At 45.2% G+C, this 25,138-nt stretch overlaps 1 protein-coding gene across 2 annotated transcripts in view; it reads left to right on the forward strand.

Annotated features, from left to right (window-relative positions):
- The first annotated feature begins 478 nt into the window (after nucleotides 1–478).
- The window catches only part of rxylt1 (ribitol xylosyltransferase 1), a 30,711-nt gene continuing 6,051 nt past the window's right edge, over nucleotides 479–25,138 (forward strand). Inside the window, exons 1-5 of one of the 2 annotated variants that reach the window (XM_041216275.1) lie at nucleotides 479–731; nucleotides 12,186–12,389; nucleotides 15,613–15,715; nucleotides 16,895–17,209; nucleotides 20,865–21,035. In XM_041216275.1, the coding sequence (XP_041072209.1) occupies nucleotides 587–731; nucleotides 12,186–12,389; nucleotides 15,613–15,715; nucleotides 16,895–17,209; nucleotides 20,865–21,035 (938 nt within the window). In that variant the 5' untranslated portion in view covers nucleotides 479–586. Of the gene's footprint in view, nucleotides 732–12,185; nucleotides 12,390–14,414; nucleotides 14,444–15,612; nucleotides 15,716–16,894; nucleotides 17,210–20,864; nucleotides 21,036–25,138 lie in introns of those variants that run through there. The other variant, XM_041216276.1, reaches the window with a different exon arrangement.

Here is a 25,138-nt window from a genome sequence, read left to right on the forward strand (position 1 = left end):
GCAGGGGGAAGTGAGCTTGCTGGAGGGCTGAGAAAAACTTTGGACTTGTACCCGTAATCTGCCCATCTACTAGAAGTGACGTGCACAGGGAAAGGAGTTGTGAGACATCTCAATGGCATTAGTTAATGCAAAAGTACCTTTTCTCTAGCTCGATGCATGAGTTGCCTGTTAATTAACATTCGGTTTTTGTTGATTTTTACAGTAAAAATCTTAAGCAGTGAAATCATGTCCACTGCAGTCAATTTGCATTGGTGGTTTGGGGAAATTCACCTCTCTTAAGAACAGTTGTAGGTCTTTAATAGAATCCTAATAGATATTATTTGGTAATTTGCTTCTAAAGGTTATGTTTTTTGTAATTTTTTTGGTTCAAACTATAAACCAGTAGGTTTTGCCTGTCTGCTGTTTGAGTGGCAGTGGCTGCAGGCGGGCAGTAGCGAGCAGGTGCCGGCAGGTGGCGGCGCTGCTGGAGGACGGGTCTCTCGCCGCTTCTAGCGGGCGGGGAGGGGGCTCTGGTCTCCCCCGGGACTGCAGGCTCCTGGTTCCCGGCGACGGAGGCGGCGATGGGCCGGCCGGAGACACCGGCACCATGAGGTTCCTGTGGAAGCGGGCGGCCGGCTCCCTGCTTTTTATTTACTGCGTCTTTTCCATTTACGCGGCTTACATCGTCTTCTTTCAAGGGCAGCGAGGATCCCGGGCCCGCGGGCGGGCCGCTCCCAGAGAGCGGAATAAAGGTAGAAGCCGGGAACCCCGCCCGCCCCACCCGCCGGGAAAAAACCCTCTCCCGCCCCGCCCACCGCGTACACTCCCCCCCCATCCATAACCCACACCCCGCCCCGTGAGCATCCCCTGACCTCCAGACTCTCCCCCCACCCCCCGTCTCTCTCTCTCCCCCCCCCCCCGTCTCTCTCTCCTCCCCCGTCTCTCTCTCCCCCCCCCGTCTCTCTCTCTCCCCCCGCCCCCCCGTCTCTCTCTCTCCCCCCGCCCCCCCCGTCTCTCTCTCTCCCCCCGCCCCCCCCGTCTCTCTCTCTCCCCCCGCCCCCCCGTCTCTCTCTCTCCCCCCCGCCCCCCCGTCTCTCTCTCTCCCCCCGCCCCCCCGTCTCTCTCTCTCCCCCCGCCCCCCCCGTCTCTCTCTCTCCCCCCCGTCTCTCTCTCCTCCCCCGTCTCTCTCTCCCCCCCCCCGTCTCTCTCTCTCCCCCCGTCTCTCTCTCCTCCCCCGTCTCTCTCTCCCCCCCCCCGTCTCTCTCTCTCCCCCCCCCCGTCTCTCTCTCTCCCCCCCCCCCGTCTCTCTCTCCTCCCCCGTCTCTCTCTCCCCCCCCCGTCTCTCTCTCCCCCCCCCGTCTCTCTCTCTCCCCCCCCCGTCTCTCTCTCTCCCCCCCCCCGTCTCTCTCTCTCCCCCCCCCGCCCCCCCGTCTCTCTCTCCCCCCCCGCCCCCCGTCTCTCTCTCTCCCCCCCCCGTCTCTCTCTCACCCCCCGTCTCTCTCTCCCCCCCCCCGTCTCTCTCTCCCCCCCCCCCCGTCTCTCTCTCTCCCCCCCCCCGTCTCTCTCTCCCCCCCCCCCGTCTCTCTCTCACCCCCCGTCTCTCTCTCCCCCCCCCCGTCTCTCTCTCCCCCCCCCCCCGTCTCTCTCTCTCCTCCCCCCCCCCGTCTCTCTCTCCCCCCCCCCCCGTCTCTCTCTCTCCCCCCCCGTCTCTCTCTCTCCCCCCCCGTCTCTCTCTCTCCCCCCCCCGTCTCTCTCTCTCCCCCCCCGTCTCTCTCTCCTCCCCCGTCTCTCTCTCTCCCCCCCCGTCTCTCTCTCTCCCCCCCCGTCTCTCTCTCTCCCCCCCCGCCCCCCCGTCTCTCTCTCCCCCCCCGCCCCCCCGTCTCTCTCTCTCCCCCCCCGTCTCTCTCTCCCCCCCCCCCGTCTCTCTCTCCCCCCCCCCCGTCTCTCTCTCTCCCCCCCCCCCCCGTCTCTCTCTCTCCCCCCCCCCCGTCTCTCTCTCCCCCCCCCCCCCCCGTCTCTCTCTCTCCCCCCCCCCCGTCACTCTCTCTCCCCCCCCCCCCCCCGTCTCTCTCTCTCCCCCATGCTCCCGTCTCTCTCTCTCCCCCACCCCCCGTCTCTCTCTCCCCCCACCGTCTCTCTCTCCCCCCCCCCCCCCCGTCTCTCTCTCCTCCCCCGTCTCTCTCTCCCCCCCCCCGTCTCTCTCTCCCCCCCCCCGTCTCTCTCCCCCCCCCGGTCTCTCTCTCCCCCCCCCGTCTCTCTCTCCCCCCCCCCGTCTCTCTCTCCCCCCCCCCCCCGTCTCTCTCTCCCCCCCCCCCCGTCTCTCTCTCCCCCCCCCGTCTCTCTCTCTCCCCCCCCCCGTCTCTCTCTCCCCCCCCCCCCCGTCTCTCTCTCCCCCCCCCGTCTCTCTCTCCCCCCCCCCCCCGTCTCTCTCCCCCCCCCCGTCTCTCCCCCCCCCGTCTCTCTCTCCCCCGCCCCCCCCGCCGTCTCTCTCTCCCCCGCCCCCCCCGCCGTCTCTCTCTCCCCCGCCCCCCCGCCGTCTCTCTCTCCCCCCGCCCCCCCGCCGTCTCTCTCTCCCCCGCCCCCCCCGCCGTCTCTCTCTCCCCCGCCCCCCCGCCGTCTCTCTCTCCCCCGCCCCCCCGCCGTCTCTCTCTCCCCCGCCCCCCCGCCGTCTCTCTCTCCCCCGCCCCCCCCGCCGTCTCTCTCTCCCCCGCCCCCCCCGCCGTCTCTCTCTCCCCCGCCCCCCCCGCCGTCTCTCTCTCCCCCCGCCCCCCCCGCCGTCTCTCTCTCCCCCGCCCCCCCCGCCGTCTCTCTCTCCCCCGCCCCCCCCGCCGTCTCTCTCTCCCCCGCCCCCCCCCGCCGTCTCTCTCTCCCCCGCCCCCCCCCCGCCGTCTCTCTCTCCCCCGCCCCCCCCGCCGTCTCTCTCTCCCCCGCCCCCCCGCCGTCTCTCTTCCCCCGCCCCCCCCGCCGTCTCTCTCTCCCCCGCCCCCCCCGCCGTCTCTCTCTCCCCCGCCCCCCCCGCCGTCTCTCTCTCCCCCGCCCCCCCCGCCGTCTCTCTCTCCCCCGCCCCCCCCGCCGTCTCTCTCTCCCCCGCCCCCCCCGCCGTCTCTCTCTCCCCCGCCCCCCCGCCGTCTCTCTCTCCCCCGCCCCCCCGCCGTCTCTCTCTCCCCCTCCCACCCCGCCATCTCTACCCCCTGCCGTCTCTACCCACGCCGTCTCTCTCTTCCCCCACCCCCCCACACCACCGCCTGCTGCTTCTTACCCTCCCTACCCGCTTTTTTCTGTGATTGCTCCATCCTTCTCACATCCCCTCCTGTTCCTCACTCTAGTCTTCCCCCCCTTAGCCTCCCCCCTTCCCCCCAGCCTGTGTACCTTCCATGTACCCCATAGATGAATGATTTCCGTGTGTGCAGGTGACCAGAATTGGATACTGCGCTCAACTTACTGCAAAATTTACCTATACTCTTTGGTGTTTAAAACAATTAGAAATGGTTTCAGTTGAAACATATAAATGTCTCAGGGGCGCGGTAGGATAGATATTGAGAGACTGTTTCCTTTAGTTGTGAATCCTTGAACTGGGGCCATAGTTTCAGAATAAGAGCGTGTAAGAAATTGGAGCAGGAGTGGGCCGCTCGGCCCCTCGAACTTGCTCTGCCATTCAATAAGATCATGGCTGATCTGATTTTGGCGCCTTGACTCCACTTTCCTGCCTACCACCAATAACACTTGACTGCCTTGTCGATCAAAAATCTGTCTCGCTCAGCCTTGGATATATTCAATGACTCACCTTCCGCTGCTCTCTGGAGGAGAGAATTCCAAGCATTAGTGACCCTCTGAGAGGAGAAGCTTCTCCTTATCACAGGCTTAAATGGGAGACCCCCTTATTTTTAACACCATGTCTCCTCCCAATGCAATATAGCTGCTGATACCCATCTGTGTATGCACGGAAAACCAATGTCTTTGATTAATTGCATATTCTGAGTATTTGCAAATTCTGTACCAGGGTGATTAAAGCTGTATTTTGCCACATATGCATAGAAACCAGTCCAGCCCCCAAACCACCTCATGTATTATGCCTTATTTTTTTTTTTCAAATACCGAAGAAAGAGAAACTCTCAATGCAACTATATACTTAGCACAATGAGAGCAGTGTAGTGCCACACAAACCTCGGAGAACTGTTTCACAATCTAGTTGTGCCAGAGCTTCATCAATTCCTGGAATAATCAATGTTTTCCATTGTCACCAACTTTGGACATTATATTATTAACTTTATCTTGTTATCACATTTAACAAGAGAGAAAATGAAGCAATTTGGAGTTTGTGAGGGGAAAATAATTGTGTGTTCGCTTGTAATTATGTCATATTGGCACAATGGCGCTTGCATCGCCTTGGCAGCAAGTGCAACCTATTTCTAAACTCAGCCCCCTCGTCTAGCTACCTCCATGAGGGGCAACATTGAACGTACGAATTAGGAGTTCATTCAGCCCCTCAAGCCTGCTCCGCCATTTGATAAAATCGTGGCTGATCTGACTGTGGCCCCCAGCTCTATTTTCCTGTCTTACCCCTATACCCTTTGACTCTCTTGTCAATCAAGAGTCTATCTAACTCAGCCTTAACACATCTCTCAGCATCTGCAGAAAATTTTGAAAAAACTCAGCAAGTCTGACAGCACCTGCGGAGAGAGAAACAGAGTTAACGTTTCGAGTCTGTTTGGCCCTTCTTCAAAGCTCTTTTGCTTTTATTTCCCTAATCGTCTACCCTGTTAAGCCCCATCAGCATCTTTACGTCAATGAGCGTAGGCCTAACCTGTCCAACCTACCCTCATAAGACAACCCCTTCATTCCAGGAATCAGTCCAGTGAACCTTCTCTGAACTGCTTCCAATTCAGGTATATAGATCCTTAAGAGACAAAAACTGCTCACAATACTCTGTGGGGCCTCACCAATGCCCTGTACACCTGTATCAAAACTTTCTTACTCTTATACTCTGTCCTTCTTGCAATGAAGGCCAACATTCCATTTTCCTTCCTAATTACTTGCTCTATCTGTATGCTAACTTTTTGTGACTCAGGTACAAGGACACCCAAATCCCTCTGTACTGCAGCATTCTGCAGTGTCTTTCCATTTAAGTAATATTTTGTTTCTCTATTCTTATCACCAAAGTGGACAGCCTCACATTTTCCCACATTATACTCCATCTGCCAAATTTTTGCCCACACACTTAACCTAACTATATAATTTTGCAAACTCTTCATATCCTCCTTGCAATTTGCTTTCCTACATATTTTTGTATCATCAAATTTGCCTGCAGTGCATGGGGAAAGGGGTGGCATAGTGGTAATGTCGCTGGACTAGTAATCCAGAGGCCCAGGCTAATGTTCTGGGGACATGGGTTCAAAGGCAGCTGGTGGAATTTGAATTCAATTAATAAATCTGGAATATAAAGCTAGGCTCAGTGATGGTGACCATGAAACTATTGTCAATTGTCGTAAAAACCCATCTGGTTCACTCATGTCCTTTAGGGAAAGAAATCTGCCGTCCTTACCTGGCCTGGCTTACGTGTGACTCCAGACCCACAGCAATGTGGTTGACACGTAACTGCCCTCTGAAATGGCCTAGCAAACCATCCCATGAAAGAATGAAGAAAGTCAGTCCTTTCACCCAAGTCATTAAATAGTTTGGCACTGATCCCTGTGGCCCTACAGTTTGCCAAGTTGAAAGTGATTCATTCACCCCAATTCTGTTTCCTGTCAGTTAGCCAATCCTCTATCCATGTTAATATATCACCCTGTTATCTTCTGTAGTAACTTTTTATGTGGCACCTTATCAGATGGCTTTTGGAAATCCAAATACACTGGTTCCCTTTATCCACCCTGCTTGTACATTCTCAAAGAACTCTAATAAATTGGTCAGTCGTTTCCTTGGATGAAATGACTGACTTTCTTCACTCTTTCATGGGATGGTTTGCTAGGCCATTTCAGAGGGCAGTTACGAGTCAACCATATTGCTGTGGGCCTGGAGTCACACGTAACTGTGGGTGCTCAGTTGTTGAATATATTCAAGGCTGCGATCGATAATTGTTTGGGCACTAGGGGAATCGGGGTATGGAGATGGGATGGGAAAGTGGAGCTGAGGTAGAAGACCAGCCAAGGTCTTACCGAGTGGCAGAGCAGGCTTGAGGGGACTGCATGGTCTATTCCTGCTCCTATTTCTTCTGTAGTCAGACTGAAGCACTGTAAATTTGATCACAATTTCCTCTGATTTATGTTACTGTTTGGGATTTGTGATTGCCTTTTGTGATTCTTGCTATCCATCTTGTAAGCACGCTGAGAATCAAGCCTTTCAAGTTCACCTATTCCTACTTGTGTGCAATATTTTACACTTGGTATTTAATGTTACCTACAATTCGTCTTCCCACTTGCACATTTTGTCCTATTTATGTGAGAGTTCTGGGCTGTCTTTGATCCCAATAATCCCCCCAACTCAGTTTAATACACTAAGATAAAAGCAAAAATAAAAATACCTGGAAAAACTCAGCAGGTCTGGCAGCATCTGCGGAGAGGAACACAGGTAACGTTACGAGTCCGAATGACCCTTTAACCGAACTAAGTAAAAATAGAAAAGAGGTGAAATATAAGCTGGTTTAAGGGGAGGGGGGTGGTGGGGGTGGTGGTGGAACAGGTAGAGCTAGATAGAGGGCCAGTGATAGTTGGAGATTGCCAAAAGATGTCGTAGACAAAAAGACAAAGAGGTGTTGAAGGTGGTGATATTATCTAAGGAATGTGCTAATTAAGGGTAGAAAGTAGGACAAGCAAGGTACAAATAGCCCTAGTGGGGATGGGGGTGAAGGGAAGGGTTCGAAATAGGCTAAAAGGTAGAGGTAAAACAATGGATGGAAATACATTTTAAAATAATGGAAAAGGTGGGAAAAGAAAAATCTATATAAATTATTGGAAAAAAGGGGTGGATCGGAAAGGGGGTGGGGATGGAGGAGAGAGTTCATGATCTAAAATTGTTGAACTCAATATTCAGTCCGGAAGGCTGTAAAGTCCCTAGTCGGAAGATGAGGTGTTGTTCCTCCAGTTTGCGTTGAGCTTCACTGGAACAATGCGGCAGGCCAAGGACGGACATGTGGGCATAAGAGCAGGGTGGAGGGTTGAAATGGCAAGCGATTTTAAATTTATATATATTATATATATAAAAATATATAATAAATATATATATATATCTAAAATAATAAATTTTATCTCTACCTTTTAGCCTATTTCAATCCCTCCCTTTCACCCCACCCCCACTAGGGCTATCTGTACCTTGCTTGTCCTGATTTCTACCCTTAAATTAGCACATTCCTTAGATAATATCACCACCTTCAACACCTCTTTGTCCTTATGTCTATGACATCTTTTGGCTACCTCCACCTATCACTGGCCCTCTATCTACCTGTCGAATTCCCCCCCCGCCCACCAACCAGCTTATATTTCACCTCTTTTCTATTTTTACTTAGTTCTGTTGAAGAGTCATACGAACTCGAAACATTAACTGTGTTTCTGTCTGCAAATGCTGCGAGACCTGCTGAGTTTTTCCAGTTTAGTACAGTTTGTTTCAGTTTAGTACAGCCAGCCAATGAGAGTAATTTGAGTTTCTGAATTCGTCTTTAACTTAAATTAGATGAGTGGTTCCCAAACGTTTTTGTCCATGGTCACAAGTGGGTGGCAAAAGTGTCCATAGACCTAGTTGGACTAGTCCAACCCCACCCAATTTCGTTGTCACATAAAAAACTCATTAGAATTAAAGGGAACTTATGGAAGCTATAAATGTTTTCCTGCTATTTTACAACTAAATATAAGAAATTTATGTGCATTAATTTTATTCAATATCATAAATTGTCATTGCTCACCAGAAACAAAAGTATATATATTTTCACATAAATATCAGAACTACAAGACATGTTTATTTTTAGTATGTTATGAAATCATCACAATAATCTTCTAAGAAACTAATATTTATCTCAGATCTATATTAATCAAACAAAATCAGTAACGTAAATCTTTTAAAAGATCCCACGCGTGTGGGAGCTGATATCACATGATTGGTGTGGATGGGGGTGAGCGACCTCTGCCATGGCGTTGTGCATCAGTGACTTGCCTGTTTAATCTGTATTTTCTGCTTTGATTTAATATTTCTAATCTATCTCGCCTTTAAACTGTAAAATTGCTTATTTCCACTGACCCACCATGCGTTTGGTGAGCGGGGCCTTCTTGAGTAAAACTGGGGACCTGCCAAAAAATGGGTTCGGTGTCTATTTTTTTTGAGCTGAAAGGATATAATTTTTCAGTTAGTGTCCAGAGTTGAAGGATATTTGCGTTATTTTCAACTTAGGCGTGTAGGGAAATGGAGCAATTTGGCTTATCACACCTGGAATCCTGATCAGTCTGAGGCATCCCAAGCCAAGTTTATCGCTGCTCATACCTTCAATGAAATCACTGTTCAAGCTACCAATCTGTTTAAAGATTGGTCAGCTTCTCTGACTTGCAGCCCCAGGCATTTTCTTTCTGGTTTCTTGTCAAATTCGTGTGTAATTTCAGTCAACTCTTCTCGCCATTTCTAAAGAGCTGACCTCCTTTGGCTCACCGTTCTTCCCTTTATCTCATTGATCTTGGTAAATAACCTACCTCCAAAGCTACATTACCATTAAATATTGAGATTTTAAGTTTTTTTTTCTTCACATTTTGTTGTACAATTGCTGGAGGTGAACTGAACAGAAGGGTTGCAGTGTTTGCATGTTTACTCAAGGCTCTGACTTTACAAGTAGAGACTTCTGAATGAGATTAGTTAAATTACCTCTAACATTGCATTAGACACCTGCAAAGAAAGATTGTTTGCTTTTGTAACATAGGGTTAATTATTGATGCAAAATTAATTTTGAAGGCTTGCTCTTTGCTCAGTTGATGGCAGCAGCTGGAGGCTGCAAATGGCCTCAGCATTTCTGGATTATAGTGATTATAATCAGGTCTTTAATTATCCGAATATAGGCTAGGACAGTAATAACGTAAAGGGTAGAGAGCAGGAAGAGTTTTTGAAATGTGTTCAGGAAAAGTTTCTAGATCAGCATGTTTCTAGTCCAGTGAGGAGGGAGGCACTGATGGATCTGGTTCTCAGGAATTAGGTGGGCGACTTGTCAGTAGGGGACAGTGGTCATAGTATAAGGTTTAGGTTAACCATTGAAAATAACAAAGAGAAATCAGCCTAAAAATAATTCATTGGAATTATTGGTTGATATTCATTGGCTGATTTCAATGGGATGAGAACAGACTTGGCCCAGGTAAGTTGCAATCAAAGATTGGAGGGCAAAACTGTAATGGAAGGGGAGATGGTTCAGGTACAGTTGTAGTACATTCCTTCAGGGTTGGAAAGAAAGGTCAAACAAAGCCAGAACTATTTGGATGATGAAAGAAGTAGACAGTAAGATGAAGCATAAAAAGGGTACATAAGACAGATGTCAGGTTCATAATACAATTGAGAACCAGGCTGAATATAGAAAGTTCAGAGAGGAAGTAAAAAAAGAAAAAGCAATGCAAAAAGGAAGTATGAGAAGAGGCTGGCAGCTAACAAAAAAGGGAATTCAAAAGTTTTCTATAGGTATATAAACGGGTGGTAACAAGTAAAGTAGGACTGGTTAGGATCCAACAAGGAGATTTACTCTGTTACGACCGGTCCCCAGGTGAAGTACCTCACTTTGTTAACTTCCTGCACAAGACCCCAATTTTGTTATGCTCTCGGGTGAGGAGGAATGAGCTGGCTCTTCTTTATTCAGCCCCCTCGGTTGGTCACAACAAGGTTAATTTAAAAGGGATCCCTTCCGCGGTGGATACCTATTCCCAGTTCAAATGCATTTTTTTTAGAAGGAGCCAATTGAACCAGGCTTTCTTGAGCCAAAGAAAGGGTAAGTTTATTAGTTACTAAAACATGAGAAAAATAACAAGCACATCCTTACAGACCAGAAATGAGAAGTTAAGAGTCCAAATAAAAGTTTTTAAAAAAAAGAATCAATCTTTGGCTTGACCGTGAGGTGTAGTTGGCAGTACGTTGCGACTGTTAGGTTGGGTGATTCTGGTAGAGCTGATTTTGGCAGTTGCGCAGTTAGTTTGGAGAAACTTGCTTCTGCAGGGTGGCTGAAAGGCTCTCCTATTTCCTGTAGATTGTGGCTTCTATTGACCTTTGCCCCCAGCAACAAAGAGAGAAAGATCTTTCGCCTGTAAGCTGCATGGGGGGGTGACTAGTTTGTTCTTCTGCTTGCTGCCAACACTGCACTGCTCTGCAGCTAGCTTTTTAACCCATTTTTCCTGTATATTCCAGAAGGGGAAATAATTGCCTTGAATCCATCTCAAAACTATTTAGATTCTGAGATATAAATCAACAGGAGATGGATTTATGGGTGACTGCTGAGATGTGCAAATCAGTCTTTTGTCTCTGCAACCACAGGACATTAAAGTTCAGTCTTCTGCATCTTTCCTATCTCTCTTTTGAGTGTGTGTGCTTGAAGAAGACCATGACACTTTTTGAGGTGCAACATACCATGTTCTTTCAGGACAGGTCTGTCAGTATAATCCATATGGGAATTTTTAAGAAAGCACTCACTTTATATTATGAGCCATCTTTTGCTGAGTGTCTTTGCTTATATTTTTTTAAAAAACAGGTCGTTCTTAAAAAGTTCAAGTTGCCTGTAGGTAATTGGCATCATTAATCCGCTGTCATAACACAATCGGTGATAAAAAGAAAAGTAGGATTGGTTAGGGCCCAACAAGGAGATTTACGCGTGGAGGGCGAGGGCATGGCTGAGGTACTAAATGACTACTTTTCGACTGGCTTCATCAAGAAGGAGGATGCTGCTAAAGTCATAGTGAGAGAGGAGGTGGTTGAAACACTGGATAGGCTCTATAAAGAGGAGGTATTAGAAAGGCAGGTAGTACTTAAAGTTGATAAAGCAGATCAGATGCATCTGAGGATACTAAGGGTGGAAATTGTTGAGGCACTAGCCTTCTTAAAGGGGGTTAGCGTATTTATGATAAATGTGGACATTTATTTTCCATACAAACTTTTCCATTGTTTTGGGAACAGATATTGGCCCGTAACTTCCAATGGAGTGGCAACTGAGTCTGATTGCCACTCTGCTCAAAAGTTCTTACCCTGAAATCCAGGCGATCCTATCTTGCTCAATTTTCTGACCTAGGCTGGGTGGGATCTAAGTAGTGCAGTGTGTGCCTGGGGCTTAGTGCGAGGGCTGTAGAGTAGCAGATAAATAAGCCCTGCCCCTCCTCTACCTGCACTAGCTGCCATAGCCAGGTAAGTTTAAAGGTCGAGCCAGGTTTAAAGATCTTTGACAAGCCAGGGAGAAGGTAAGTGGGTAGGATTTAGGGTGGGGAGAATGTGGGGTCGGATCAGACCCTGGCGGGTTGGGCCCTGTGTGTGGGGATTGGAGGAGGGTACCGGGAGTGGGGCAAAATGTCAGGTCAGACCTTGGGGATAGTCACGGGTCGCGTTAGGCCTTGGTGGGGTGGAGTCAGTCTCAGGTCTGGCCTTGGCGGGGACGGAGGGGGTGTAGGGGCGCTGTTGGGACCGACTGGACCTTTTGGGGGTTGCCATCGAGATGAGAGTTGGGCCTGACGGGGTTGGGTGGGGAGGAGGTCAGCAGTTGGGGCTGGCCTGGGGTGGGGCAGGGGGGAGAATCTCATGGAGGCGGGGCGTTTGGGGGAGTCCCCTGGGGGCGCGGGGCTATGAGGAGAGTCTCGTGGGGGTGCCAGCGTGGGATTGTACATTAGTTACCCCAAAGTTGGAAGTGATTTTTATTCTTCTAACTTTTTCTGTGTATCTATTGATGCGACACAGTCAGAACCATCCGAAGTTTGCGATTTAAATTGCATTTTTGGATGGTTCCAGTGCAGGGCAATTTGCCATTGGAAGTTTGCACTTCTTGGGCAATTGTTATGCAAATCCTTACCTGGGAACTTCTGTGGACTGGGGGTTCTCTAGCACGTCTTTGGCATTCCACCCCCCCCCCCCCACCCCCCCATCTGACAAACTGGAGCTCAGAAGTTACTATATTTAGTACTCTAAGTGCATTTGAGTTTTTCAACAAAAATGTTCTTCTTTCTAAGATGCTGCAATTGAAACCTTTTTTTGTTTAAATTGTGTTAAATTTGGATTTGCAGACAGTACCCTTCCGTGGCAGAAGGTTGTTGAACAAAGGGATTTTCAACAGCCAGAACAAGACAATGAGTGGAATCCATGGGAAGAGGATGAGAAGATGGAGAATGCTTTGCAGCATAAAGCTCAGCTACAGGGATTTCAGAAACAAATTTTACAAAACCAGTCCAGACAAAAGAAGGTGCAAATCTGGGGCAAAGCTGCAATTGGTAAATTGCCTTTGGAAATATTTATACATTTTATAATATTGTAACAATGCTCTATTGCATACCAATAATATAGCATATATTTCAAATAATTGCAAGAACTGGGAGAATATCTTTTGCAGTAATAGTTTTTCCACTTTGCATGTGTATGCACACTTGCTGTATTTAAACTGCTTTCTGAATAAGTTACCAAAACATTTCTCTTGGCTTTCAGGAAGCAAGTCACTTTTGTCTTCTACAATAATGGGAATTGAGATACTGTGTGGTATTGTAGTTTCTGAGCTGTTCATTTTCTTTATTTTTTCCTCTGGAAAATAAGTGTCCACATTTCTCATAAATATACTAACCCCCTTTAAGAAGGCCAGTGCCTCAACAGTTTCCATCCTTAGGATCCTCAGATGCAGTTGATCTGCTTAAGTACTGCCTGCCTTTCTAATACCTCCTCTTTATAAATCTTCAGCCTATTCAATGTTTCAACCACCTCCTCTCTCACTATGACTTTAGCAGCATCCTCCTTCTTGATAAAGCCAGTCGCAAAGTAGTCATTTAGTACCTCAGTCATGCCCTCTCCCTCTACACGTAAATCTCCTTGTTGGACCCTAACCAATCCTACTTTTCTTTTTACCACCCATTGTGTTACGACAGCAGATTAACAATGCCAATTACCTACAGGCAACTTGATCTTTTTAAGGACGACCTGTTTCTAAAAAAAATGTAAGCAAAGACACTGAGCGAAAGATGGCTCATAATTGTCAGAAAACTTGCTCTTAAGCCACAAGCGGGCTAGTTAAATCTCACCTAATTTTCTCCATCCACCTCTCCCTCTTTCCCACATTTTTCTCTTTCCCGTATCTCGTTTTCCCTCCTCTTTCCCTATTTTTAAGCATGCTTTTGGAAATGCATGAAAGAGGCCCAAGATGAGTCACATATTTATGTTAGCTTCCTTATTACAAGAATAAGTTTGAGAAGGAAGCACAGTCTGTTATACAATTGCTAGAGAAGTGTTGAGGCCAGTTGCAGCCTCCAGCTGCCATCAAGTGAGCAAAGAGCAAGTCTCTGGAATTAACTTTGCATCATTAAGTAACCTTATGCTACAAAAGCAAACATTGGCCTTGCAGGACATGGGTGACAGATGTCTCTTGCATGAAGGCAATGCTCAAGGCAATTTAACTAATCTCATTCGAGATGCTAACAGTCTGTAAAGGCAGAGCCTGAAGTATTGCTTATCAAAAGTAAATAAACAATACTGCACCCTTCTCTTCATCCTGTAACTGAATCTGACTTCTGAGCTATCTTTGATCCCATTTCCTACCCCCCCCCCCCCCCCACTTTCAGTTTGGTATTATCAACAATTTAGACTAATTTGTAATGCGTTTCTGAACCCAGGTCTTTGATTTAAATTAGAATAGCAACAGAAAGCCCCTTTTTTCCATGTGCTCCCTATTTCATCTGTATTTTTCTGTTTTTATTTAATGTTTCAACATTCTGGGGGTTAGCATTGACCAGAAACTGATCAGTTCCAGCTATATGAAGACTGTGGGTACAAGAACAGCTCAGAGGCTGGAAATTCTGTAGCAAATAACTCCTCTTGTCACTCCAGGATGTGCCCATCTACAAGACACAGATCAGGCAGATCAGGACTGTGATGGAATACTCCCCACTTGCCAAGATGAGTGTCACTCCAACAACACTCAATAAGCTCGATACTATCCAGGACAAAGCAGTCAATTTGATCAGCACCACACCCATCAACTTAGACACTCACTCTCTCCAGCATTAACACACAATGGCAGCAGTGTGTACCATCTACAAGATGCACTGCTGCAACTCACCAAGGCTCCTTCGACAGCACGTTCCCAACCCATGACCTCTACCACCTAGAGGAACAAGCAGTGGGTGTATGAGAGTACCACCACCTGCAAGTTCCCCTCCAAGCCACACATCATCTTAACTTGGAACTATATCGCTGCTTCTTCACTCGCTGGATCAAAATCCTGGAACTTCCTAACAGCATTGTAGACGTACCTATCCCAGATGGACTGCAGCAGTTCAAGAAGGTAGTTCACCACCACCTTCTCAAGGGCAGTTAGGGGTGGGTAAGAAGTGATGTCCACATCCCATGAAAGAATAAAAAAAAGTACAGAGCCTAAACAGTAGAATGTAAGTCGGAGGAAATTGTTGCTAAACTTACAGTGCTTGGGTCAGACTACATCATAAGGTATAGAAGCAGAAATAGCCCATACAGCCCCACAAGCTTGTTCTGCCATTTCGAAGATCATGGCTGATCTTGTACCTCAGCTCCGCTTTCCAATCCTATCTTCTTATTCCTTGATTCTCTTGGTGTCCAAAAATCAATTGATTGCAGCCTTGGGATATACTCAATGACGAGCATCCACAACCCTCTGGAGTAGAGGACTCCAAAGATTTATGGCCCTCTGAGTGATTCCCAGGTCAGATTCCCAGTCCACATTGAGTGAACTGATCTCAGCTGGAATATCCATACAGATACTACAGTCGACCACAACTTTCCTAGTTTAGGAAGAAAAAAAATAGGTCGAATTATGCTCTTGAGCACTGTCCACCAACCTTGCTGGAAGTGTAGGCAGAGGAATGTCAGGTGAGGATAGAATTGGGTTTGATGATGTTGATCCTCTCTTGTGTTTCTGAAATCTTCACTATGAAAGCTGACAAAAGGATAATGATTGCCTGGGCAAGGAACCAGAAGCTGGCCAGTATCCACAGGATCTACCCAAGCACTATCTGAATGCGAGTAAAGAATTGCCTAGGAAAGCAAAATCTATTTTGAGTTGCACAGTACATTAAAATGATTTATGCACAGTTTCCTGGGTTCTGACCGAGAAGCTCGCTTTATTACTCTGATAGCTAGATGGAATTCTCAATCTAGTTCTCAGTGCATATGAACCCACTGCATTAACCTGATTCCATTACCTATCAAAACCACCACTGGGACTTACAGAATAGTTGAACATTTGCACACAATGTTGGAAGTCCCCTCCTTTAGTCAGAGATAGTGTCTTGAAAAATGGGATAATGTAGAGCCCTATTTTAAGATTCTACAAATATTCATAAGTGATTTTGTGTCCACAGAAATAGTGTCATTTAAGAACCCCTTTCTGAGGCTGATTGTTTAAATTTCTGTACTGATACTGTTGAATAATGACTGGCTTTAAGTTCTGCAGTTCTAAACCCTTCCTCTTTAAAATAGGACTTTACCTCTGGCAGCATATTCTTGGTGGCCAGCTTACACCAAGTGATGTGACAGCTCACTGGAGAGAAGGGGAACTAAAGGCTGGAAATTTGCATTTTAGGTAAAGTTTACTTTTATGTGAACTGCATCTTGTTCTGTGTAACCACATGAGTTTTACCCAGAGCGAATTTTCAGATATGGTCAGGAACTAACATTCTCTGTGCACATTAATGCTTTAAACTATACCAGACCAAAATGAAAACTTGTAATTGTACATGAGCACATATGTTTCTTTGTTTTGGTGCTGTATTGAATAAAACTCAGTGCTTTGAGTTTATGGAGAAGTGAATAGAAAGCAGGGAGGAGATACGCTGCTGGTTAATATCCAAACATTTAAAAAATCAGTAAAGAAAGGAACACTGCCAGAGGACTGGTGAACAGCAAATAGAATTCCTATCACCAGGAAGGGAGATAGATCTAATCTAGGAAATTATAGGCCAGTTGGCTTAACATCAGTAGCAGGAAAGAAACACCCATCTTTGCTGAAAGATCAGATTATAAAACATCTGATTGTATTGGGTGAAAGTGCTTTACGTTAAAGTACTTCTCTCTTTCCCACCCTGCTTCTTGATCTTCTTCAGTGCCTTTCATTCCATTCATCTATTTTAAAACTTATTCAATGAATAATGAACACTATTGTATAAAATGAAATGAATTTGGGATGATACTTCAGTGCTTGGCATATGGAATCATTTCATTATTTGTCTTGAATTGCTCTCCTTAGAACAGCCAAGGTTAAGGAGAGCTTTAATAGAGGTGTTCAACATTTTGAAGAGTTTTGGTAGAGTAAGTAGGGAGAAACTTTTCCCATTGGTAGGAGGGTCAATAACTGGAGGATACAGATTTAAGATAATTGGCATAAGAACCAGAGGGGAGATGGAGATTTTTTTTTTTTACCCAGGGAATTGTTACAATCTGGTATTCATTGCTTGAAAGGGTGATGGAAATGGACTTAATAGTAACTTTCAAAAGAGTTTTGTATATTTGAACATGAAAGAAAGCAGGACTATGGGTATAGAACAGGGGAGTAGGACTATATGGATAGGGGTTACAAAGATCCCCCACCCCCGCCAAGTGCGATTTGATTCTATGATTGGTAAAGTGTTACCTTGGCCGAGATTGACAATGAAATGTGAGTACGTTTCCTAGTTGTTAAATGAGTCTCTTGTTCTGAAAGATTTTGGATAGCACTGTAGGTTGGGATATGCAGTTTCACTTGCAATACTTTATTTTTCTGCAGATTCTGCACTGGTCCTGCTGTGGCCCCTGGACACATCCCGCTAGATACTGAGAATGTGGTGCTTGTGCTCAATGGCAGAGAAGAAGGAAAGATCAAGTTTGCCACCCAGTGGCTGCACTATGTACAAACACTTCTCCAGACAAACAAGCTTCGACATGTAGCTGTAGTTCTGCTTGGCAGTGAGGAGTGTGATAATGACTGGATTGAGCCCTATCTCAAAAAGCATGGAGGATTTATTGATTTGATTTTTCTGGTGTACGACAGCCCTTGGGTAAACGAAGAGGATGTTTATCAGTGGCCACTGGGAGTGGCAACGTAAGTGGATTGTCAGTTTATGGTATGTTGGCCAGCTCCTGTGTGTCCCTGCTTTATATTTCTTATTTACAATTTGCTTCATTTGCATGCTGCCCCTCGGTGACATCTTCTGAAAACATGTGGCCAGACAATACTCAACTCTCCCTCAGCACCACCTCTCCCAACCTGTGCACTATCTCTAATTGCATTTAACTAAATTTTAGAAAGACAAAAGCCATTGTCTTTAGTCCTTATCACAAGCTAAATTCCCTAGTCAATGACTCCATCCCTGAACCAGACTCTTTGCATCCTTGATTTCATATTTGATTTCAGAATGAGTTTCAGACCACATATTAGTGCCATCACTGAAGCCACCTCCTTCCACCTCCATAACATTGCCCAACTCCACCCACTTCAGCTCATCTGCTGCTGAAACCCTCCACCCTGCCTTTGTTACTCTAGACTGGACTGTTCCAGTGCTCTCCAGGCTGGCCTCTCAACTGCCACCCCCCATAAATTTGAGCTCATCTAAAACTGCTGTCTGTATCCAAACTTGTACTAAGCCCTGTTCCCCTGTCGTCCATGTGCTCGTAGACCTGCACTGGCTGCTGATCCAGCAATTCATCAATCTATAATTCTCATCCTTGTTTTTTTTTAACTCCTCCAAATTTCTGTAAACTTCTCCAGCCCTACAACTCTCAGATCTCTGACAGTCCAGTCTAGAGGTAACGAAGGCAGGGTGGAGGGTTTCAGCAGCAGATGAGCTGAAGTGGGTGGAGTTGGGCAATGTTACGGAGGTGGAAGGAGGTGGCTTTAGTGATGGCACTAATATGTGGTCTGAAACTCATTCAATTCTGGCCTCTTGAGCATCTCTGATTTTAGTTGCTCCACCAGTGATGATTGTACCTTCAGCTGGCTAGGTTTGAAGCTGTGGAATTCCCTCCCTAAACCTCTGTCTCTCGCTCTCTCTCTTTCTTTAAACCTTTCATTATATTCAGGAATTATACCGGAGTTGTGGGGGGTGGGTGGTGTGGAGCAGGGGGAAGAGGTACTTGCTGTTTTGAATTTCCATATTACACATTTGTCACCTCTACCAGCATGGGTCAGTTTCAACATGTATGTCAACAACATCCAACCCTTCCTCTCTGCCACTACCATCAGCGCCAAGCTTCTTGCTGCACCCTCCAATAGTCTTCCCACTATTGAATCCTGGATCAGTCAATGGTTCCTTCAGCTCTGTGTTGACATCTAAAAGCCATCGTTTTCAGCATTCAGTAGCACCAGCTTTCAGTCTTTTTCACCTGCCCCTTTAATCCTGTTCCTGCTCAGTGTTCACTCCTCCTTGTAAAGCACTGAGTTTTACATGAATTTATATAAAGATGTTAAATCTGTTCTGACTTTAGGAAATACATGAAAATCAGCCCAAAGTGACTACCTCTCCTATGGAAATTTTACTGAAATTTGACTAGGTGCAGGACATGGTCTAAAGCTGCTTGTTCCAAATATTCAAATGTTTGGGTGCTTAAATTGTACAAAGCTGCAAAACTGCATTTATTTTCATTAACTTTAAAGTGGAGGTGCAACTAAATTAACTTTCACACTTATTCTGACATTCTCACAGTTTTCGATCTGCAATGTCACACGTACGAAACGGGGTTAGCTGACTTTCCATAGCGCCTGTGACATTGCAAAAAAGATTTCAATTCCTGGCAGCAAAGCGGCTGAAGAATAAATAGAATACCACACAGGGCAACGATGCATTGCTGATGTCCTTTCACTCATAATCACTGGTGCAGTATCCTATTGTTAACCTTGAAGTGATGGAATACCAGTAGCTGATGACTAAGATGTTGTTCATTACATCTTGTATCTGCAGAGGAGCTTTGGAGACATAGCAAGTGATTAAATATGTAGGACCACTTTCAAGCAGTCTTATCAGAATGCTATGTACTCCAAATAGCCTGCAGGCTTCATTTTGATGTTAGTTGCAATCAAGTTATAGTTCATCAGCCTTTTAAAAAAAAAAAAAAATGCCCAAATGATAGGCATAATGAGTACATATAAGTTGCTTGACCTCTCATTTTCTGGTGTTCTTGACAACTGGCCATCAGGAGAGATCCCATTGCTTGAAAACTGCTTTCTGCAACAAGTGGTACATAAGAAAGAAGTGGAACTGTAGCTTATTTTTCAAATAGCCTCCACTTTAATATATTACTAAGTATTTACAGCACAGAAACAGGCCATTTGGCCCAACAGATCCATGCTGATGTCTATGCTCCACGCAAGTCTCAGCCCACCCTATTAACATATCCTTTTATTCCTTTCTCCCTCATATATTTATCTTGCTTCCTTTTGAATGCATCTATTCAATACTATTCACCTCAACCAGGCCTTATGGTACTTCCACATTCTAACCACTCTCTGGGTAAAGAGATTTCTGCTGAATTATTTATTGGTAACTGTCTTATATTTATAGCCCCTAGTTCTGGTCTCACCTCCAAGTGGAAACATCATCTCTACGTCTATTCTGTCAAACCCTTTCACAATCTTGAAGCCCACTATCAGGTCACACCCTCAACCTTATATTTTCTAGAGAAAAAAGCCCAGGCCTGTTCAACATGAGAGGTATAACCTCTTGGTTCTGGTATCATTCAAGATTTGATTAATTTGCCTTGTTAGACGGTGTGCCAGAGTATTAGGATGCAGCGTTCATATGTGCAGCGTCCAGAGTTTGATCTCCGTCTTCTGAAATGGGATGCTCCAAATGGAGGCTGCACACCAGTACAGAAGTTGGAGAACAGGTTCTCCTCATACAGGCCCTTCTCACACCTCCTGGGTCCTGGCTCTTGCAATATTGGCAAGGGAGCAGGAGCAGGTTCCTGTCTTGCTTGCCCTGTTGTTGGAGAGTGACTTGAAAAGGAGAGATCCAACAACAGATCCAAAGTAATCCAGCTCCAGTCTTTATTTTTTTTAAAAAAACACAGTAAGTTGGCATATAATGCAAAAGGTGGAGTGATTGTACAACACATTGGAACTCCAGTCAGGCTGTTGTCATGGAGTGATGTCTCATTCATTTCTGACAGTCCCTGCCCTCAACATCTGGTTCCTCCAAGGATCAAATGTAATATGAGATGCTAAGCTCTGGCAGCAACTCTCCCTCTCATTCCCAGCACAGAGCCAAAGTAGAGCACTATTAACAAGAAACATTCACTAATGAAAATTCAGACGGCAGGCACAACTGATCAGTTATCGAGGGATTTTTAAGAATCTCAAAATAGTACCAGCAGCACTCTCAGCTGGAGTGCATCTGGCTGCCACGCGCCCCTAACTTCCAGCAGTGCTCTTATCGCTTTCCACACAGGATCTGTCTCGGGACTCCACTGTAGGCCCTGACTGCTCTGTTACTATATAATCATCAGTAATAAAATGTATAAAATGCACCTTGTGGGGAAGGAAAAAGAGTGCTTGAATTTTAATTGAGACTGGAATTTGACCTTTAAAGGCTCTGGAAGTCCCAGCACTCCATGACGCAGTCTGCTAGATAGCTAGTTAAACACATTTTTAAATGTTATCACTTGACCTTTACAATAAATAGGAACTTTGTGGACCAAAAGCTTTTTTTAAATCCATCTGTTCGAAGGAAGGTCTAATAATTGCACTATAATTTTTATTTCAGCTACAGGAACTTCCCGATTGTGGATCTCAACAACCTAATGTTGCATTCTTCAAGGCCATACTTGTGTAACTTCCTCGGAACTGTCTACAAAGGCTCCTCCAGGGAAATCTTGCTGGATGTGTTGAAACGGGAAAGACTCAATACAATGTGTCTTATCTCAGTTAGAGAACAGTAGGTCTTTTTCCTTGTGTACCTCATCCTACTTTTAAATGGCAACTACATAGCCAGCAATCTTGTAGTAACTATATTTCTGATACATTCAGTAATATTGAGAAAATAGTCCTGTATGCTAGCAGGATTTCTGGGAAAGAAGCCTTGAGCCTGGAAATGTTAAGGACTCTCTGAAGGGTTTGTGTCAAGCAACAATTAGACACAGACAGAAGTTTACAGTGCAGAAACAGACCATTTGGCTTAGCTAATCTTGATGCTCCACATGTGCCTTCTCCCACTTCAACTAATCCTATCCACATTTCCCATTTCTTTCTCCATCATCTACTTAGCTAATTTCCCCTTAAATGCATTTATGCTATTTGCGTCAACCACTCCATGTGGTAGCAACTCCCCATTCTCACTGCTAAGCAAAGAACTTACTCCTGGAATCCTTGTTGAATTTAATTAACAACTATTTTACATTTGTAGCCCCTAACTTGAGATTCTCCCTCGAGTAAAAACATCTCTTTGTCTAACCCTCAAAGTTTTTTGGTTGAAGGATCCCTTCTCAGATGCATTATGTTTTTTTCTTTCGTGGGATGTGGGTTTCGCGGGCAAGGCCAGCATTTGTTGCCTATCCCTAATCCCCTTGATTTGAGTGGCTTGCTAGGCCATTTCAGAGGGCATTTAAGAGTCAGTCACAGTGCTGTGGATCTGATGTCTCATGTAGGCCAGATCAGGTAAGGACAGCAGACTTCCTTCCCCAAAGGACATTAGTGAACCAGATGGGTTTTTACGACAATCGATAATGGTTTCATAATCACTGTTACTGAGATTAACTTTTAATTCTAGATTTTATTAATTGAATTTAAATTCCATCAGCTGCCATAATGGGATTTGAACGCATGTCCCCAAATCATTAGCCTGGGTTACTAGCCCAGTGACATTACCACTACGCTATAATCTCCGCCTAATCTGCAATCACAGATCCCTACATCTGAATTATGATGCTTTATAATACTCAATTCAAAGTGCTGTATGGAAAGTGTTTTAATAACGTTTTTAAGAAAACAGGTAATTACTTAGATTAGCAATTTGAGGACCATTTCCCTGATGTAGATAGTGATGCAACAGACCAGATAAATCACAGATAAAGGATAAATGTAACTCTAGTAACATTTAAGTGCATGCCAACTGAATTGCATTCGACGTGATTAGAAATTACCTGTTAGTGTATTACATAGACAGTTTGAAGATGATACTCAATACAAACAGCTATTGGTCAATTGAGTATTAACAGCAATCTTACCCTATTTAAATGTTCAACTGGCTCAAAGCTAGTATTATTTTAATTTTTAAAAAGTCTCTAAGCTTATGAGCTTCCTTCCCTCCAAATCTATTATAGAGTGTTGACTTGAACGTGAATATTTTACAGACCTGTGCAAGCCCAGCCCGGTTTCTCTGTTATTTAATCATACAAGGAAATTACATTATTACAACCCCCTGTTGCCTCATCCAGCACGTACACAATACACAAATCAACTAGATAAGTTGATTTTGGAGGATAAGTTACAATGAATCAAATTGGAGGGAGAGATTGATGTCCAGAAATTTATTACTGGAGCAGTTAAGATTTATGCAGTAGTAAGAACCAACCAACGAGGGATTGATATAAACAGAAAATGCTGCAAATACTCAGCAAGTCAAGCAGCATTATAATGGCACTTGCTCACAGCATGAGCCCAAATAGAATGCACCTTAGTATCTCAGCAGTAGCCGGCCTCCTACCTCCATTCGTCTCCTATCCAAAGTAAATGAAAGACTCGACACGGAAAACCGTAGCAGCCAAGGTGTTCATGATTGCAAAGACGTCTTCAGGGGTGGACATCTTGTCAGCTACTTGTGTATGACTAACACTATCTACTGTTAACTTATACAAAACAGACTGCTTGTCTTTTTCTCTTCCTCCTCTTCTCTCCCCACTCTCTTTGTATTTTTTTCCCTCTCTCTCACCCTCCAGAGAGAATATTTCACAAAGCCCATAGAAAGTCTCTACCCCAATTTGAGAAATGTTAGTGTAAAGAAAGTCATTCTGTATTAGAGAGGGAGCAGTGGATTATATAGTTGTTCATTAATGTATTGCGGGGGAGCATGGCTGGGGAAAGATAATCAGCTGGGCCTCACATGAATGGTATCTGTTAATACCTAACCTTCACTTCATGTACCTCGATGCTGATGCTCCCAAAGGAGGAACGATGAAAACGTAGCATTTTGTTAGCATATTTCATGACCTCAGCATGTCCCAAATCAGTTTACTGCCAATGAAGTATTTTAAAGTCTAGTCACTTTTGTAATTTAGGAAAGGCAGCAGCCCATTTGCACACCACAAAGACAAATGTCAATGTGATTATGATCAGTTAATTAGTAATGTTGGTTGAGGCATTTATGTTGGCCAGGACACCTGGGAGAACTCCCCTGGTCTTCAAGATAGTGCCATGGGAACTTCACATCCACCTGAGAGGGCAGACTGACCTTGGTTTAAGGCCTCATTGCAAAGAAGGCACCTCCAACAGGGCAGCGTTCCCTCAGTATTGCATTGGGAGTGTCAGCCTAGATTTTGTGCTCATGTCTCTGGAGTGGATCTTGAACCCCACAACCTTCTGATTCGGAGATGAGACACAGCTGACACTGTATTGGGAAGGAGATGGATGCACTTATGCTGGTTCCTGAGGCCGACCAAGAATTGAGCAGCAAAGAGACTGGTCACCAACATATAGTGAGAGCAGCTGGGAGTTGGCAAGAGCTATACACACGTCATCTTTTCAAAAAATGTCCCATATTCATGCATGCACTTTACAGCACTAGGGGCCACTAGTTAACCAGGAGAAGAAACCTTAGCCAACTTTTTTCTTAAAATGAGTTAAGTGGATGTAGAACAAATTGATGATTAAAGATATCTCCTTGCACCTCCTCTCCCTACTAATGTAACTTTAAACAGAGGAGTTATTAGCTGTCTAAAAAATATATTAAAATCCCCACAATAAATGCACACAATTCCTCTGCATTTTTTGTCCTCTGGGCTACCTCATTGAACAGCACATCTTGAGAGATGACTTGCAACTCAGTTTCGATCTTTTCCTGATACTCCCAGGCCATCTGCTTTTTTTTTTGTGTTTGCTTGTTTTCTGTTCACTACTGGAGATGAGTCAAATCTTCCACTTCCAACAGTGCTTTCTCTATTCTTCTTTTCCTCTTCCCGCCCAGTTATCCCCAATGCCACATTGACTGATGTCAAGTGAAGCAATACCATGGTTGTGTCATTTGGATTTGACTGGAACGAATAATGCTGCTGGATGTTGGAGTGTATCCTTCTGCAGTGAGATAAGGGAACATTGTTTTTATTTCTTACAAGCAGTTTCCCTTTTACAAAAAGATTTTTGAAAGTAAACAGTTTTTACTGATAGTGCTCACTTCAAACACATATGGCTTTGTTAGGACTGAGGCTGGGAGAGGGTGGGGGAATTATCAAATTGAGGTGATTATGATGATGGAAAGATTCAATTAGGATATACCAAGAGAAACCATTTCCTCTGGTGTGGGAATCCAGAACAATAGGACATAATCTTAAGCTTAGGACCAGGCTATTTAGGAACGACATCAGGAAGTACTTTTTCACACAGCCTGTGGATATCAGGAAAAGATCAAGTCTGAGCTGCAGGTCACCTATCAAGTACAAATCTTAAATTCAATCTCCTCCTAAAGTCTGTGGATGATGGGTCAGTTGAAGCTCTCAAGACTGAGATTGATAAATTTTTGTCATCAAGGGTATCAACTGATGTCAAAAAAAGCAGGTAAAGGGGTTGAAATGCAGATTAGCAATGATTTAAGAGATTAGGCTCGATAGATTGAATACCCCTGTTCCTCTATTCCTAAATCCAGAGCCTGAAGATGCTGGCAGAATGGTGATAAGCCTGTGCATTGCTATCATATGAATACCTCTTAAGGAGGGTGTAGATTGAAGGAGTGCCTGAAAGGTCTCTATACCTCAGAGAGGTATTAGAACTTCAAATAATTCGCAACCTATGTGTTTATTATGCAAGAAATGTCATTTTTAGTTGCCCAGC

The sequence above is a fragment of the Carcharodon carcharias genome, chromosome 21 (assembly GCF_017639515.1).
Source record: "Carcharodon carcharias isolate sCarCar2 chromosome 21, sCarCar2.pri, whole genome shotgun sequence".
NCBI lineage: Eukaryota > Metazoa > Chordata > Chondrichthyes > Lamniformes > Lamnidae > Carcharodon > Carcharodon carcharias.